General features: G+C 55.0%; 1 protein-coding gene across 1 annotated transcript in view; it reads left to right on the top strand.

Annotated features, from left to right (window-relative positions):
- Srcin1 (SRC kinase signaling inhibitor 1) overlaps positions 1-18,316 on the top strand; it is a 62,090-nt gene that overhangs the window by 7,622 nt on the left and 36,152 nt on the right. Inside the window, exon 2 of the mRNA XM_051175341.1 lies at positions 15,249-15,550. Coding sequence (XP_051031298.1) covers positions 15,249-15,550 — 302 coding nt within the window. The remainder of the gene's footprint in view (positions 1-15,248; positions 15,551-18,316) is intronic.

Genomic DNA, 18,316 nt, shown 5'->3' with positions numbered 1-18,316 from the left:
CTGCAAAGCCTGGGGTGGAATACTCCAAGCCAGAAAAGAAGTTGTGGTTGGTCTCATTGCCAGGAACCTCAGAACTCAACAAGCCTTGGACTCCGTCTGCAGGGAGGCCCCCAAACAAGAAGAGTTCTGCACAGCCTGGGAGAGGGTGACATATCCTTCTCCTATGTTCCCTGGCTCAGTCTCCTGATAATTGCTGAGGGTGGGGTGTCCCTTCGACACCCACCCCCAGGTACAAGCTAAGGTGTCATTGAGGATAATTAACTCCCAGCTCCTCAAGGTGTCCGGGGCTTACAACAGCCCTTGGCAGACATAGGCCCTTATTACCAACCCCAGATGGCTCTCAGGAGCCTGGGACTCCTGGCATGTTAGACAGGAAGGGGCCTTTGAGGGGTTCCCCTGCTGCTAGATCAGGAGTGCCAGGGAAGGGTCTCCTAGAGAGTTAAAGTCACCCACCGCAAAAGCTCAGGAAACCTTGAACCCTATCCTGAGCCCGATGGCTCATCCACTCAGTTCTTTCTGTCATCCACCTGACAGTCCAGGGTCAGTCACCTGCTTCCTGTTTCTAGGATGAGGCAGGAAGACTAAAAAAGTAAAATCTACTGGAGCATGTGATGGTCCATGGTTAGATTTCAGGGAGAACATCCCAAACACTGATGCAAGGGGAGGCCGGATGGGCGGTAGTCTGGGAGCAGCTCGGGAGACACTCAATGGAGACATAGCTTCCCTTCCCTGTATCTTGAAGCCTTCATGGTGGCTGTCTTGAAGACTCTGGATTCAGTGAAAGAATTCGGGCAGAGGTGGTAAAGCTCCTGAGACTCAGGGCCTCACCTGGCCCAGAGGGCAGGATTCTAAGGAGGGTGGTGAGAGGAGGTGCAAGCAGGATTGTACTTCCAGCACCTGGGGAGGTGGGTCAGAGTTCAAGGTCATCCTGGGCCACTCACAGCGTCTCAAAAAACAAACAAACAAACAAACAAACAACCCCAAAAGGAATGGGGAGGTGGGTGTGTTGAATCTGTCTTTGTACCCGTAGTGAGTCTGTCTGCCTCTCTCACCACCCACCATCCAAGGGCACCCTGGGGTGTTGGATTGGTGGTGCATTCTTGCTTTCTTTCTCAGTAGTCTGCCCACATCTGGGTCCAGCAGCTGTTTCTCCCCAGGGTGTCCGTGCCTCGGGTAATCGGTGGGAAAATTGCAATGGGGAGATTGGCAGGAGGCTCAGAGAGTGCGTGCTGTGAGTGTGGATGTGCCCAGGCTAGCCAAGTGAGGGCTGTGCTCAGATGCAGTGTCTCCAGGCAGGAAAGGGCCTCGTACCTCAGATCCCATGGCAAAAGCAGGTAGTATCTGTCAGCATAGGGCAGGATAGATTTAGGAAGAACTTCCATTTAGGGCAAGAAAGGTATGAGAGGGAAGCTGTGGGACCCTGGCATGGGCAGAAGCCAGCAAAAGGGCTCCAGCAGGTATACAAGTCACAGCTTTTCACCGCCCAATGGCCAATCCAGGTTTGATTGTGAACACCTGTAGGCTGTGTAGTGTCCATCTCTTTGGGAGGCCGCAGAACATTCATGGCTGGGGGTGGGGATGACGGATTGAGGGGAGGGGCTCGGGAGCTAGGGGAAGGGTGGTGAGTGGTGATGCTGACCCTCTAACCTTGACCCCATTCCTGCCTAAAATAGGAGACCCAGACAGGGGGAGCTGTTAGGTGCCCATGGGTGCTGCATTTGGGGTCTTAAATGGGCACCCGAGCCAAATGTCTTCTTCCTATTCCCAGAAAGAAGATCAGGGCTCTCTGTCTGACTAGGGGCCCCAAGTTTTCCATGTTGTTGCTGTCTGTCCTCCTGTCTGTCCCCAAGTGATGTCTTTGTGCTTTTATTCCCTGCCCTTCCTCCAGTCCCCGTCTCTTCCCCAGGGGATCCCCCATACCCTGGTACCCTCAGAAGGGACAGCTCCTAAAGCCCTGCCTTGCTGCTCCCCGCCCCCTGGCCCAGCCCTCCTGCCCCTAGCTCGTTCAGCTCATTTATTGGTTTCCTCCTTTCCTGTCCCTCACCCAGGGCTCCAGCGAGCGGCGGGAGGGAAGCCGGCAGGACTCTGTTCCCTCTGTTTAAAGTCTCCAGGTTAGTAAGCCAGGAGGGAGCCCACCATGGCCAACTAGTCAGCACTCTCCCCTGCCTGCCAAGGGTCACCTTCACGGGGAGGGCCATCCTCAGGGGGCCAGGCATATGTCAGGGGGAGGGGACCGCAGATCCTCATGTGGGGAGGGCGTCTTGCCTGGCAAATATGTGTCTATGTGCACGTGTGCATGTGAGTGTGTCTGTGCAAGCACACAGGCATGTACATAGGTGTGTGTCTGTGTGGGCTGGGCATGGGCTAGTGGTAGGTCACCTCTGCCAAGAGACGAGGACCCAGGGTCTGTGCTGTGGGAGGTGGGGTGGGAGCTGGGTCAGGTGATCCCAGGGTTTGTTTTTCAGTCGCCTTGTCCCTCAGTGTCCACTTCACTCTGGAGAGCCATTGAGCTGGCACAGGCTCCAGAGGGCACGGGAGGGAAACCCAGCAAGGCCACATCTTGCCACCCTGCCTGGCTAGTGCTCCTCAGGGAGCAAGGGTGAGGATCGGGGTGCACAGCATTCCTGGGCAGGCACCTTGTAATGTAGCAGCCTCCGGTGGTTGCATATCAGTCCCCCACCCTAACGACATGCTATCTTATCCACTGACACCTTATTGGCTTGGCTTGCTAATGCTGGAAACCCCTTTGTACCATCCTATCCATCCCTGTAGAGTGTCCTGAGGCCCATGCTGTCAGACTCCAATTCCCTCCTGGAGGCTGGGAGCAGTGCTATTAGGCCACAGAAAAGGCCTTTTGGAACCCGGACTAGGACACCCTTCTGCCGTCCTTCTGTGACAAGGGCTAGCAGCTCAGAGCGTTGAGAGTCAGGGTGGTCTGTGTTCAAATCCCCATTTAAGCCATAGCAGCTGTGTGGCCTAGGATGAGCCCCTTTCCCTCTCAGAGTTTCATAGGCCTGGCCTATGGGTCAGGGTGACAATTCACATGTGACAAGCACTGTGCAGTAGGGGTCCTGCCTGAGTGGAGCGCTCTGATGGTGGGTTCTCTTCCTGCCTCCTGCCCACGGCTAGGCTGGCTATACCTCGGGGCTATGTGGTGCTGCCCACCCACTCGAGGTGAGGGGCTGCAGAGCCCCTCCCAGCAGTGGCTTTGTGTCCCCTGCCCGCCTTGATCCCCAATCCGGGCGGGCATGGAGGGGGAGGCAGCTCCCCTCACTGCTGTGGCTGCCGCCGCCTTGATGGCTTTTTAATAACTTTGCTCTGAGACAATCTGCGGAGTGCTCGCTCGTTTGTCTGCCTCTTAATTAAAATTACCGTTTTCCTAAAAGAGCAGCCATGCTCCTGCCCTCCCCAGCCTCTGCTCCTACCCGACCGAGAAGGTGGGGAGGAGCCAGAACTCCCTCCCAAGCAGGCCGGGCCCTCCCTAGACCCCTGATAGATCTCAGGGGGCCCGTGGGAGGAGGCCTGCTCTAACAGAGGGGCCAGTGCCTTCTTTTTCACCTACCTGCTTCTGGAATTCCTCTAGTGATGGGGGGTGCTCTGGAGACTCACTTCCTGCATTCATAGAAAGGTGTGGCAGCCCCCGGCTTGGCTGGTTCTGAGTGGAAGCCGTGGATGGATTTTAGAATGGGCGTGGGCATTGTTAGAAGGCCTGCGTGGGACCAGGGCATCCAGGGCGGGCTCAGTCCCTATGACAATGTTGCTCCCCAGTCTCTGAGAACAAGGCAGTGGAATGTGGGGTGCAGTTACTCAGAGCATGACTGGTGTGGTGGTATCTTTAGCTTCTGGCAATGGTGGTTTTAGTGAGAGTGTGAGGGCTTAGGCCTTTGTAATGATAGTCCCACGGTTCCTGTCCTCCTCTGTTGTCCCCAGAGTGGGGCTGAAGATGCTGTTTTTTTTTTTTTTTTTTTTTTTTTTTTTGTGGGGCACAAGACAGATATGACAGGAAATCATGTAACATGCCCAGAGTCAGACAGATTACTCTAGACTCCATCCCTGCCTCCTCTCACTGCCCTGCTTTCCTCCCAAAGCCTGTCTTGAGTCTAGCCTCAATCCCTCATGTTGTCTGGGCAGTAGGAGAGGCTGTCCATTCACTTTCTGCAAGAGGCATTCTGAGAATGACTGAGGTTTGTCTCCCCTCAGCCTCATTCCTGTGCTGTCTTCACGGTGTCCTGATGGAGGTGTACCCAGTTCACCAGGCCTGGCTTTCTGTTCTCTACACTGGGTCTTCTGTGGCTCCTCTTCTGGACTGTATCTGGTGTAAATTTGGTCATGGAGTCAATCGACAGTCGGCACACACCTGTTGTGTGCCAGGCGCCAGGACACATGAAACAGTTTAGCAGGACTTGTGCAGGCCCCTTCTGTGACCTTTGCTCTTGGCCAGATTGGCTGAAGAGCAGGCTGACCAGGAGAGCAGTGACCCCCTCCCTTTCCTGCCCCCTCCCTTTCACCTGAGGGGAGGTGAGGGCCCTTCTCCAGAGCCTCCCTCCCCCTCTGCTTCTGTTCTATCCCAGCAGCCCGTGATGGCAGAGTGGTGACAGGTGCCGAGCCGCAGAGATGACAGTGCTGCTCATTCCCCCATAATTACCGTCTGATGAGACGCCAGAATTAGCCACCGCGTGAGCATGGGCATCAGATGCGGGCACAGTGCGGGAAGTGGCTGGGGGCAGGGAGTCGAACCTCTCTCCTTCTGAGCCCTGGGGCCCTGGGCAGCAAGCAGGACGGGCACAGCACCTAGAGAGGGAAGTAGACCAGAAGGAGGAGGCATTGTGTGGTTCACGTGCATCCGATGCCAGTGGTTTGTGGTTTCCCAGTCCTCAAGGTAGCTGGGAATGTCCTGGAGCTAGCTGGCATCTGGACGGGTCTGCTGGGGCCCCAGACTGATAACCGGAGACCCACGGGTAGACTCTGAGTACATGCTGTGTGTACCTTGGCTCTACTGTACTGGGCTGTGAGGAGCAGTGGAGTTCAGAGATGGGGACCCAACACTTGACAGCCAGGCTAGGCCCTGAGGCAGAGGGATGACTGGGATGAAGGGAGAGTGAGGGGCACCTGAAGCTCAAGATGAGGCAGTGTGATACTCCAGAGGGCACGGCAGGGAAGCAATGCATTGGACATAACTGGGCTGCCCCTATCCTGGACACCTCATGGGGCAAGTGTTTTTGTAGTGGGGACAGAAGGAGGTCATCTGGTACATTCCTAAGACCTTGTCTGGACCAATGGAGCAGTTCTGAAGGACACCAGCTAGGAAGGCTAGTGACACCAGGGGGATTGCTCTATCAAGGCCAGTGCAGCTGGGGACTGGAAGCCAGACCATCGGGGAGGACCTGTCCCAACAAGGAAGGGACTGGTGTAGCAGCCTCCCTCACTTCCCTGTGGGAGTCTGGGCTCTCCTTACAGCTTGCTTTCAGGAGTGAACATGTTGATAAACACCTTGGTTATAGTGAGGTCTCCATTCCTGGAGGCATCCAAGCCCTGGCTGCAGGCTGGTGAACCAGGGAGACTCTGTCACAGCCTGGGGCCTGATGGGGGAGGGTGCTGAGCCTACCGGATGGAAAAGAGGGCTTCAGAAGCTCTTCCGGGCTGCTCCTCAGCTGTCTGCAGGCTGCTGTCTTCTCACCCTTCCGTGTCCAGTCAGAGGACTGTGGGCAGGAGGGCTGGGAAGAGAACAGATGGGGACTTGGGGCTCAGGAGTAGAGGGTTCTGGGAAAGGAGGGTGGGAACCCTGCCTCTAAGAGCAGGTGCTTCCACTCATCTGTAACCGTCTTGGGCAAAGTCACCCTTCCCAGGCTTCACTTCCTGACCTGTAAACAGCAGAGAGCAGCCTCACAAGGCTTCTTTGAAAGTTATGAGTCATAGCAGCAAGTGCCCTTTCAAGTGTCGTGCCTGAGGCTACACAGGGACAGGCCGTGCTCTGAGCTGCATCCTTGCTTTCCAGGCAGCACACTGACTGGTTTCAACATCTCTCTTTTCTTCCCTCTTTCCCTCCCTCCCTTCCCTCCCTTCCAAAGGTTTTGCACTCTGCCACTCAGCTGTATCCCCAGCCCTCTTTTCCCCACTTTGCTGTTTGAGGCAGCATTTAAAGTTACTCAGGCTGGCCTTGAACTCTCTCTATAGCCCAGGTAGGCCTTGGCTTGTGATTCTGTGTCAGCCTCCTGAGTAGCTGGGATTGCAGGCCTTCACCATCAGGCCCAGCAATTTTTCCCTTAGTAGTGCTGGGTTAGGATCCACTGCCTTCCATGTACTAGGAATACATCACACCCCAGCCCAGGGTTTCACCCTCTTTCCCCAAGGGGCCTGTAAGCAGAGGGAAGACCCCATTCTTTAGCAGATGCCGGGCACAACAAGGGCTTGCCTCCTCTTTCTAGCTTGCATTGGTGGGGGCATTCAGGATGGACAGCAGAGAGAACTTCCCCTAGCATCATGTAATCAGCCCGCTATCCTGAGCCCTCTGCCGCCCTGGCTCCTGCGGCCCCTTTCCCCAGACCTCTTAGGACACTGGCCTTGTGTACTAGGGAGAGAAATGGAATACAGGGGGGCCAGAGTGACCTGCTCTGGAGGGGATGCCTAGAAGCCCTGTTTCAGCTGTTCAACATCTGATAGGAGCTGGGTGACCCCATGGCTCACCTGTAGCCTGGAGGAGAGGCCACACCTCTGTAGCAACAGAAGCAGGATCCCAGGACCTCAGCATTGGCCCAGGCTCATAGATTACCATCAGAGTCAGTGGCCTTGTAGTTGTTTTGTGGTTTATTTTGCTAGTTCCAAACAGGCCAGACACTTAGGGACGTGAAGGGGGAAGGTGCTAGTTGGTGTCTCCGTGACAGCCCCCATTGCCTTTGGTTTGTTTTGTGTTTTGAGATAGGGTGTCATGTGCTCCAGGCTGGCCTTGAACGCTTATGTAGCCAAGGATGACTTGGAACTCCTGATCTTCCTGTCTCTGCCTCTCTTGAGTACTGTGATTACAAACACCTGTGACCAGCCATCAAGCTAGCACGCCATTGCTTTTCCCTCCAAGTAGAGCGCCATTGCTCTGACCCAGAGGTAGACAGTCTCTCCGGGGACTCAGCACAAGTGCCACATATGACCACAGCCAGGCCAGGGCTTGTGCGTCCCTTTGTGTGGCAGTGCCCGTGGAGTGTGCATAAAAACTAATGGGGCTGGGTAGAAGCTATGGGGGTGGTGGTGGTAGCAGGTGACAGGCATGGTGATGTGTGTGTATTTACAGTGATGGCTGACGCTTGGTGATGAGACTATGACAGGTCACCCCCAGGGGAATGGTGTCTCTAAGGAGGCCACTGAGGGGTCTGGGTGAGGCAAATATTGAGGCCCAAGACGAACAGCTGGTGTGGAGTAGACTAGGATCTCTCTCATGTTAATGCTGCCTCTGTTTACACTTGCTGTCAAGGTTCAGTGCCCCAGGTAAGCGTGCTGGAGAAGAGGGGACCCCATCCCCATGATCCCTCTGGGTTGCTGCTTTCCTCTCTGCCTCTCCAAGGAGATGTGGAGCCAACAGGACATCTTCCCCGGGCACAGGAGCGATGGTGATGCCATGCAGGCAGGAGCTAGCTTGTTAACACGGTTCTTTCTGTGTGGGGCCACGTCAGGGCTGTTCCAGCCTTTCCAGTTCCCACTTCAGACGGAGGGCGACTGCTCCTGCCTGTCCACCTCCCCTTTGCCACGGAAGCCAATTAGTCAAGGCTTCATTGGAAGTGGAAAAAGCCCACAGCCCCATCTGACAGCTATGGAGAAGCGATGAGGCTAGGGCTTGGTGAAGCAACTGGCCTCTACGCAGCCTGAGCACTGTCTGTGACTAGCTTTATTTTGCTTTTGTTGTTTTTGAACAAATGAGAGGACTGAGGTCTGCAGAGCTGCCTGACCTCCTCAAGGTCATATAAGTGGTTATTGGCAGAACCCGGTTTGAGCAGAGCTGTCTGAATAGTGATTTTTGGTAATGCCACAGCTTCGCTGCTGTGTGTGGGAGGGGACAGGGACAGAAGGGAGGGCTGTGTGTTTGTGAGTTTGATTTTGCGGTTCATTTGGAAATGGGCTCGTGTCTGAGTGCGTGGTAAGGCTGTAGTGAGACAACCTTGAATCCTGTTTGTGAACCCTCCCAGGCTGGGCTGTAGACTTGGGGTCAGGCTGGGCTGTGACCCCTGGCTTGTGTCCTTGGGCCTGGGTGCTGCTGTGTTGTAAATTTGAATTGGTTAGTTTTTATGCCCCTGGAGAGGGGCGGCCCTGGGAGCTGCTTTCCGGGGAGCGGTACAGAAGAATGAAAATGTCCTCATCCCCCAAGGCCCAGCACACTTGGGTTGTGCTTCTTTCTGCCTTGGCCCCTGGCCTCTTTATGATTGGTAAGGTTTGTTGTCTGGGTCTCAGTTTCCCTTCTGTGATTGACATTTGGCTGATGTGAGAGCTCCCTGGGTTTTGTTTGCTTGTTTGTTTTTGTTTTCCTTTGGACACTGACGGGATTGGTGGCTCCAGTCCTCTGGGTCTGGGAGGAGGGGCTGAGTGGGATCACAGCCTGCCATGGTTATTGAACCACCTGTGTTGGACTAGAAGAGCCAGTACACTTGTGTGTGCCAGGATTACAGAGTGCATGTATCGACACATCAGGCTCTGTGTAGCTAGCTCTTCCCAGGCCCTTGGCTCTGTCCAGTTGTAGTCAGTTGTGGGGTATCCTCAACCTATAGGTCTGTTCTTCAGGGCCATTCAGTGTGGGTGGAATGGCACCTCTATGCAAGAAAGCCATCTTAGCTAAGTAAAGACAAGGTCCCACCCTGAAGAGACCTGCAATGCCATGAGGAAGGCCCCATCACGTAGGGAAGATGAGGACTAAATGTGGAGGAAGGCAGTGTCCTGTCCCTGGGGAATAATGCTCAGTTGGATGCATGAGTCCAGGTGAAGCTAGGGGCTGTATGGAGGTGAGGTGGGCGAGCATCATGTGCTCAGACTAAGGGGGCAGGGCTATCACCACAGGGCTCGTGACAGAGAACCCAGACAGCTGGCTGAGGTGGCTGAATGGTCTTCTTTCGTGCCTCCCATCCAGGAAGCTACCCTGTGGAAAGTAACAGAAACTCCACAGGGAGCTGGGAAAGCTCAGACCCCGCCCCATCACTCCTCCTAGGCAGGTGAGCTCTCCCTCCCCAGCCCTGAGGAGGTCCTTTAATTAGATTCCAACTCGTTTAACCGACTAAGTGGCCTTTAGTGGGTTTTAAATCTGCGCAAATTGGTTTGTGTTTTTCTGCCTGCGTCAGGTTGTGACTGGCAGGGCTGGAACCAATCCCGTCTCCTCCTGGCATCTCCTAGGACTCTTTGACCTCTCTTCCCAGCTAAGTCTGGATGCCCAGCTTCCTAGGAATGGAAACCACAGGGACACAGCGACAGTCTCCTGCCTGTCTCTTATCCCCGGAGAGGGAGGCCATGGGTGACTGAGCCTTCCTTAGTTATCACTCCACCTCCCAGGCCCTCATATTCCCAGGAGGAGAGTCCAGCCTGAAGCTCTCCCACATAGTCTCTCTGTAGGTAACTGAGTGGGGTAGGCGAAGCCCTGGCTCTGTCACCAGCGGACATACTCTTGTCCATGATGGTTATAGAGCCCCAGACGCTGTGTCCCCCTTGAGGAAGTCAAGCTCTGCCTGGCCTCTTCCCTCTGTCTTCCCAGTTCCAGATCAAGGCCTGTCTCCCTCCGGAGCCCAGTCATGATAGTTTGTTGCCATTTTAGTGCCCCCGGAAGTCACCTTTATTGTCTAGCCACCTCCTTCATGCCTTCAGCCCCTTTCCCTCCCAGATCTCCCTCTCATGGGATCCCCTCCTCCGTCCTCCTTGTCCTCCCTCTGGCCTGTTAGAGGCTCTGCCTAGGTGGCCTGCCTTCTAGAGAGTGGTGCTGGGTCGGCAGAGCTTGGGGAGAGCAGGGTGCAGACATGGAGGTCTCTGACTGGGAGCTGGGTGGGAGCTCTTCTCAACCTGTCAAGCTTGCTCTGCCTCCTCTGCAGCCGCCCTCCCTCCCCAGTCTCCATCTCTGAGGCTCTTGTTAGAGTGACAGGGAGACTCAACAGGGCGCTGGGCATTAGCAATTTAGGGGGATATTACACAGGAATGTTTACAGAAAGGCAATTGCCTGGAAAATGACTTTGGTGGCTGTGGTACGGGGTGGGAAAAGCTGGTTCTAAAAAGCAGACACAGATGGGCTCCTGCACCAAGCACCCACGGACAGACAAGCCGGGTGAGGGCAGGGCACCCACAGGCCAAAGCAGGCCTCCCCTGGGCAAAAAGGGGCGGGCCTGGCTCCAAGAGCCTTGGCATTTAAGAGGCAGAGCTGGGCCTCTGACCTTTGACCTCTGGCCCCTAGTCTCCAAGCTCCTTGTGCTTTCAGACGGAAGCAGGTGCCAACTGGATGAAGCCATCATGCAGCATTGACGGTGGCAGCGCCTCAGGGCTGCTCCTGGGCGACTGGGGCGATTCTCGTGCTGGCTGTGGAGGGGACACTGGGAGCTCTGCCTGCATGCGTGTGTGCTGTGGGGTCTGAAGCATTCCCTCTCCCTTTGTTGAAATCTCTGTCGCCCTCTCCCCCTTCCCCCATTGGTGGGGACAAGAGTTTCTGTCACACTGAGAGTGCCTAGCCCTCCCCTTTCTGCTACGGCCCCTTCCTTCAGGCCCCCCTTCCTTCAGGCCCCTGCCTCTGACCAGACCATGGCTCGGAACACCTGTGGCAGCCCCTCTTCCAAGAGAGCAATCTTGCCTAGCCTCCTGGTGTCCATGCAGAAGGAGCCCGCTGTCTTAGAGGTTCTGAGGGTCCTTTCCTGTCACTTTCTGTCACTGCAGCCCTGATCTCCCCTCGGTTTCTCTCTCCTCTGCCCACCCCCACCCCCTTCTCTTCAGAAGATGATGTCATGTTCCAGCACAGCCCAGCGACAGGCAGGGGACAGAGCAGATAGTGACACCCAGGGTAAAGAAGCCAGGTGGGGATGTGAGCGGTGACTTATGAGCTGCTGGGATCTTCGTTCTTCTAATGAGCTACAGTGATCTCATGTAAAAGAATTCAGTGGAGGGTAAAAATAAATCAAGCCCATAAATAAAGTGGGGGAGGGGCTTGGAAGCCGCTGAACAAGTAACAATGTTTCTGTGAAGCACCTGTTCCTCATCACAGCCAGGCATTGGGGGTGGGGGCGCCCACTCCTTCCCATCACCCCAGCGGGACGGCCTTCCTCTTCCCTAGTGCTCAGGCTGACCTGGGCTGACAAAGCCCCTCCTCTGCTTCTCCACTCCCCATGTTGCTCCATGTTGTCGGCCCCTGGCATCTCCCCAGTTGCCTGGACTTCAAGCGTCTTGAATCTCAGTGCAGCATTCATGCCTGTAATCCAGTACTTGGGCAAGTGGCAGAGGCAAGGCTTTTTGAGTTCGAGGCCAGCCTGGGCTACACAGTGAATTTCAGGATACATGTGGAGAATGTGTCTCAAAAGAGTCAAAAGGAGAAGGTACATAGAGGGTCCTCAGAGAGAGGGGAGACCCTGCAGCCCCTTCTTTAGGTCTCTGGCTTTCCTAATGCCACACCCCTCCCCTCCCCCAGCACACCCAGCCCTTCTTCCCCAGTTGCTGAATTCCCTGCCTCCATAGCTTTCTACATCCCTTAGCACCATTGATTTGGTCACTGGGCCTGCTGCCAGCTCCCTGGACCCATTGATCACCCTGGCTTTTCCCCTTAAACTGCACAGTCCAGAGAGAATCAGGGCAGCTTGAAGACTGTGCAGGTAGCTGGGGTTGGCTCAGAGGAATGGGGATCAACACTCCCCAGCCAGGAATGTCTCTCACTGGAACTGGTGCACTTTCTCTGTCATTGTCACAGTCTCTCCCCTGTGGGGCAGGGTTTTGAGGTTAACACCCCCCACACACACATTTTACAGATTAGACCCCTGACTCATCAAGGGAGGGCCTGCTTGGCTGAATGTATGAAGGACTGGGAACCCTGGGGGAGAAGTGTGTCAACCCAAGTGAAGGCGACATGGCCACGGTCTAACTTCAGGTGCCCTGGCTCTAACAGATCAAGGCGCTGGGATGTAGCTTAAGTGGTAGAGTGTTTGCCTAGCATTCATGAAGCCCTGGGCTTGAAACAGGCATGGTGGCTCATTCTTGTAATTCCAGCACTCAGAAGTGAAGGGGACAGGATTGAGGCTATCCTTTGCTACATAGGGAGTTTGAGACCAGCTTCAGTTATGTGGAACCCTGTTGGGGGCGGTGGAGATAGAAATAGAGAAAGAAAATGAATGAATATAAATGAATGTCCTTTGATTTTTTTTTGAGCCCACTCCCTCTTCAGTCCAGGTTGGTCCTCCGAGCTCCACCAGGCCCTGTAGGAAGGTATTCCAAACACACCCAGCAGGACATCAGAACTCCTGGGTCACTTCACTCTCCAAAGTTGTTAAACTGATCCTACAGCCTTTCAGATTCAACCCCCTCCACCTCCCTGCCGGCACCATCCTGGGATAATTCCATAATTCCGTAGCTCCTAGGGTTTCCCACGGTCATCGCCTGCCTTGGGCTAGTACACTATCTCCCCCACGCCAGAAATGTTGATGTCTTCCTGGGAGTGGGGAAGGAGGGCTGGTGTGTGGGGCAGGGGTGGAGGAGGAGGTCTTCTGGGGGCCAGGAGGGGAGTCCATGTGTGTCCAGAGCTCTCTGGGACAGGGGAGGCTAGCAGGAAGAGAGGTGGTTGGGCCTAGAGTTAGGCCTAGCAACAAGGCCAGGTAAAACATACACATGGGACAGACAGAGGGGGGCTCCAGAGTGCCCAGTGCCCTTAGCCATGGAGGCCTCCTTCTCTCCTGTCTTCCACAGGAACTGACCCCACACTTACTCAGCCTGCTCCCCCGTATTACCCAGGCCATCCTTCTCTGCCTTAGCCACTGGCCGCCCTGACTTGACACAGGGTCTGAAACTGTCAGGAAGATGGCCCCTGTGTCCCTAGCCTTATTCGCTCAGCCGGGCTCTTCCCAGTTTCTTTTGTTATCAGGGAACTGTTTGCATTGTACCAGCTTAGTATTGCTTCTGTTAACACACTTCACTTTGAACTTGACTGTATACATTTAAGAGGAAAAGTATCTCATTACCACCCAAGGAACAAGGTCTGTAAAACCATCGATTAGGCCCCCTCCCTTAGATTTGTTCTAATCCTTATGAAAATAAAGGTGTAACCAATAAAGTATAAAACACTCCTGTAAGCCTCCAACTGAAGCAGGAGTATCGGAGAGCAAGGCCAGCCTGAGCCATATATCAAGACACAAAATAGGTAAATAAAGCTATATGCCTTATGTGCAGACACACATATATAGATACAAAGCAGTGTCTTCAGAGTCATCGCTGTGTGTCTGGACCTCACTTGGGGAGCCTCACAAAGGATGGTTAGCTGTGGTGAAAGGGATAAAGGATACCTGGAAGGTCAGAGGTGGTGACTCAGACCCTGAGCGTTGGAGGATGGGGTACCAGAAAGTAAAGCCGTGTGCTCAGTGTTTACTCTGCTCAATACCCGATATCATCTGTCCGGGGAGGTATGACAGTGCAAATGTAGTAGATACTGGGGTCTGTCTCGTCAGGCCTCTGCTACTTCCTACAGCTTTGGACTTGATTGAGCTTGTGTAGTTTGGCAGCCATCTCTGAAGTGGGGACCACAATAATGCCTACCAGAGAGGAGTGTTGAGACTTTGGTGATGTGGGGAAGGGGCTTGTAAGCCAATGGCTTAAGTGCCTATGGGAGCTGTTGTGGTTTAATGAGAGAGGCTGGATCCTCTGGGGCCAGGAACCCCAGTTGAACATGCCTGGGCCACAGCCTGGAAGAGTATGCTGTATGTGTCAGGGTGGCTGTCCCCCAACACCCACGTGTGTGTTGGTGGGTGGAATGTCCATATGTTGCTGTTGTTGGAATGGTTCTGTGTGTGTGTGCATGCGTGTACTATGTGTGTTGGTACTGAGGTGGGTAGCATTGAAATGTGGCTCAGTCTCTCCTTTCCTCCTGTGGTTGGGCATCAGGTAAGTGTGGCCTGGTGAACAGTTGTGTGGAGGGAGGAGGGTTTTCATGAACCTGGCTGAGTCCCAGGAGTCCCAGTCTTGTCTCCTTTTGGCCCAGTCGGTCCTTCCAGGAGCTCTATAGTGGTGTGAGTGAAGACCTAGCTTGGGCCATGTTTAGGGGTTGCCATTCCACGGGTTGTAGGGCTTCAGTCTCTCAGTGGGGTGATTTCTGGGGGAGAGGGCAGACAGGCAACTCTGTATTCCTTATCTGGAACATGGCTAATGTGGATACCCGGCAGGGCCTGCTTTCCTGAGGGATAAAGGGTGTGGAAAGCAGGGCTAGGCAGGGGGAAGCCTGGGAGCTGGAGGAAAAGGTTGAGGGAGTTGGGAGGGGTTCAGAGTGTGGAGACCTCAACCCCCGGCCTCCCCCACCCACTTCTGTTTGTCCTTTGTCCCCTGTGCGTCACTTGTGGGTCTTGGACTTGCCTATGTGTTGGGAGGACAGCTTGGAATGGGGAGGGGAGGAGGGAGCGGACCTTTTTTGTCTGCCTGCTTTCTCTTACGTCTGTCCCAGTCCATCTCTCTGTCCTCCCTGTGTCCAGCCTCTGCTGTCTGTCTATCTGTCTGTCTCTGGGGAGGGAGGGAAAGGGAGTCTGTCTGCCTCAGATTCTGGGCCTCAGTCCATCCCTGGGAAGAAGCCCTGTGACTGACCTTTGCCCCCACCCCACCCCTATGGTTTACTGGCCCCTGTTCCTACATAGCCCCAGCTGGAGGATACAGTCCTGAATGTACAGGATAGGAGAAGGTGCTCAAGGTTCCAGCCTCTCTTAGAGAATGTTCTAGAGCACAGTGCAGCTTCTTTCCCTATCTTTAGGAAGGGGACCAAGTGTGTAGTCAGAGAGGAGGCTGGGACACCTCCAATACTCCTCACCTCTCCCTGTCCCCCTGCCCAACATTGCCTGCTTGATCCAAAGCTGACCAAAGAGCAACCTGCACCTAGGACCTGCTCTCTACCCTCTCCCCTAACATGGAATTCTAGGCTTACCTCATTTACTCTTCTGCCCCCATTCATCTCTCTCAAAGACCTCTCTGCCCTATCAGGCCCTGCCCTGCCCCACAGAGATCCTCGTGGGAGATGGGCAGCCCCTTGGCACGACATTCTGGTGACCCTAGATCCTCTCCCCCTCTCGCAGATCCGGAGCGGAGCAGCCCCCCCATGCTGTCTGCCGACGATGCCGAGTACCCTCGGGAGTACCGGACCCTGGGGGGTGGGGGCGGCGGGGGCAGCGGGGGCCGGCGCTTCTCCAATGTGGGGCTGGTGCATACCTCCGAGCGGCGGCACACCGTGATTGCTGCCCAGAGCCTGGAGGCGCTCAGCGGTCTCCAGAAGGCGGATGCTGACCGCAAACGAGATGCATTCATGGACCACCTGAAGAGCAAGTACCCCCAGCATGCCCTGGCCCTGCGAGGTCAGCAGGACAGGATGCGGGAGCAGGTGAGTGTGAGCAGAGGCCCCTGGGCCTGTAAGGGATCACCCAGTACTTTGTGGCTCTGGGGTAGTGCTGGGAGCTTGGAGTTGGGGTGTTTTGCCCCCTGGGCGGTGGCTCTCTTTGGTCTTTTCTGGAGCCTGGTAGAGAAAGGGTTGGTGCTTAGACTCCAGGTCGCTGCCATCTGCTTGACACATTGGAGCGTGGGTTTGGGCAGAATGTGGGGGGGGGGATGGAGGGTGTGTCTTGGAGGCCAAAGGAATGATTGAGAAGAAGAGAAGGGACACTTTTGGTGCTGAGGCTTGGCTGTGGCATCTCTCTCAAGCTTGGGAGCTTCTGAAAGCTGAATCTAACCTGTCTCCAGTCCTAGCCTGAACAGAACCCAGAACTAGGGTCACTGTGAGAACATAGACTGGCCGTGTGACTGAGCTGGAAGCCTGTGTGTGACTTGGCTCTCTCCTGCCCCCCAGCAAGGCTTAGGGAGGGGCTGCCTCTGGCCCAGGACATACATGGGGTAGGGTGCTTCTCTTCTCAGCCTACCCCAGCTTGGATTCCTTAATGCCCCTTTCCACCCAAACACTAGGTCTTCTCTGAATTCTTTCTCTCAGGACTAGTATTCTATGTTTAGGCCTGCATTGGCAAGGGGCATTATGGCTGCTGTGTCCCATCTCTGGGAGTCCTAGCATCGTCCCCTCTGGGAGACTGTACAGTGGTCCACTCACCAGCACTCCTTCAGTCACACTGAGCAGTGTTGGGCCACGGTTCCTTTTCCTGCTGCTACTCAGTGTGTCTAGGGATCAGAGGAGGGACATGCCCCCCTTCTTGCCAAGATCAAGGACACACTGCCTGCCATGTTTCTGGGGCCTTGCTTGCCCCCAGACATCCTCTACTTTAGTCTGGCTTTTGCATTTTCCTGGCTCCAGAGTCCCCCTAGGAGCAGGATTCAGGTTGCTGAGGATCAGGACCTGACCTCGTAGCTGGGGAAGAGAAGATTAAACATTGTATGAGGGTCCGGGCCAGTTGGGAGGGGTCTTAGGATCAGGGCTATCAGTTACACAGGCCTTACGGGAAGGGTACCTGGAGGAGGAGGTATCTATATGAAGCCTAGCAGGGTGAAAGGGTTTGGAGGGAGGGAGAGGGCGCTGTATGAGCAGGTGTTGGGGAAGCGGCATGGCCTTGAGTTGATTCAGAGCATGGCACACAAGTCCTTCTGGCCAGCACAGAAGACTGGGGGGGGGGTGCAGTGGGACGTGTGGTACCAGACCGACAGATTGGGGTGGGTCGGTAGAGGACAGTAGGGTTATATCTGTTATGGACAGTTGGGAGGCTTGAGGTAAGGGAATGAGGAAAGAAAGAAAAGGGGAGTTTGGACGGGGGGGGGGGAGACTAGGCAAGGCTTGTTGGCTTTCTGGATCTATAATGGAATGACAGAAAAGAATACCGCTAAGGGCTTGGTACTAAGTGCTGTCCTGGTAGCAGGAGGCTGTGTGTTTGATTCCCAGCACTGTAGTGGTGCATGCCTGTAATCCCATCACTCTAGATGGGGAGGCAAGATAATCAGACGTTCATGGCCATCCTCAGCTACCACCCTGGGCTATGTAAGGTTCTGTCTCAAAACCTAAAATCAAACCCTTGGCTGGCAGGAAGATAGACGTCAGTCCCTGGCAAAGAAACAGAAATGGGTTAAAATAATGGGGGTGAGGGGAGAGGTTGGGAGGGAGCTTCCTAGCATGCTAAGTGGACACCTTATATACGTTTCTGGACTCCAGTGGGACCTGAGAGCAGTCAAGACAGAGACAGAGGTGGAAGAGGGGCATGCAAGGGCCATTAAAGCAGAGTATGGTGGTCAGAGGTGGGGCTGTGGGGCAAGCCGTGCCCATACTTCAGAAGTCTAGGTGGGTCTGGGCAGGGGTAAGAAGTGGTGGTCAGTTTCAATGGTTTGGAGACAAGGTGTGGTGAGGAACTGGGCAGCCTGGTTACACACCTGGCTGGGAAGTTTAGCAGAAAAAGCTTCAAGAGGCACCGAGTCTGGCATGGGACATTAATTGGTAGGAGGAGGCTGGTGAATACCCAGCAAGTAATTAGCAAATACTGTGGAGTGACTGGTAGCTCAGTCATGCTCAGGTTCATCCCTTTCATCTGCCCTGCCCCCATCTGCTCCCACAGAGGCTCAGTGGCAGGAGGCCCCAGGGCCCTTTCAATTGGGCGGAGTACCCGCACATGGCGCAGTTGTTCGAGGCCAGATGAACTTTTGGAGAAGGAATGGTTGGTTGATGGAGGGCCAGGGGCAGGAGAAAACAGTCCCAGAGAAGTCAAGTCTGGTGGCCTCGGGTAGGAGGAAGTCACTTTGGCAGAGATAGCACAGACTACAGGAGTGAGGTCACACCTGCCCAGTGATCCCCATCACTGGAGGTCAGAGGTGACCTCCTTGGGAAGAGAGAAGGCAAATGCAGAAGGAATGTTCAAGGAGGCAGCTGGGAACTGGAAATCAGGGTTCTATCAGGTGGTGAAACCCTGTCCTGTCAGAGGAAAGGCAGACATGCAGAAAAACTTGGGGCCCACAGTATGAGCCACTCTGAAGGCCCCCCTCCATGACTCTGACCCTCTTCCCTATGCCAGGGCTTGCCCTGGGAGCATCTACCCCTACATTGTCCCATCCCCAGCGGCTCCTGCCCGCTCCCCCTAATGGGGTGTCCCTTGCTTCACACACACAGGTCGGCGGCTGGACCGTGGACCCTGTGTGCCTCCTCAGCTCCCTCTGTTCCCACCTCCAC

Source organism: Phodopus roborovskii, unplaced genomic scaffold (assembly GCF_943737965.1).
Source record: "Phodopus roborovskii unplaced genomic scaffold, PHOROB, whole genome shotgun sequence".
NCBI lineage: Eukaryota > Metazoa > Chordata > Mammalia > Rodentia > Cricetidae > Phodopus > Phodopus roborovskii.
The sequence above is the reverse complement of the archived record's forward strand: the minus strand, read 5'-3'. Positions and strand labels throughout refer to the sequence as shown.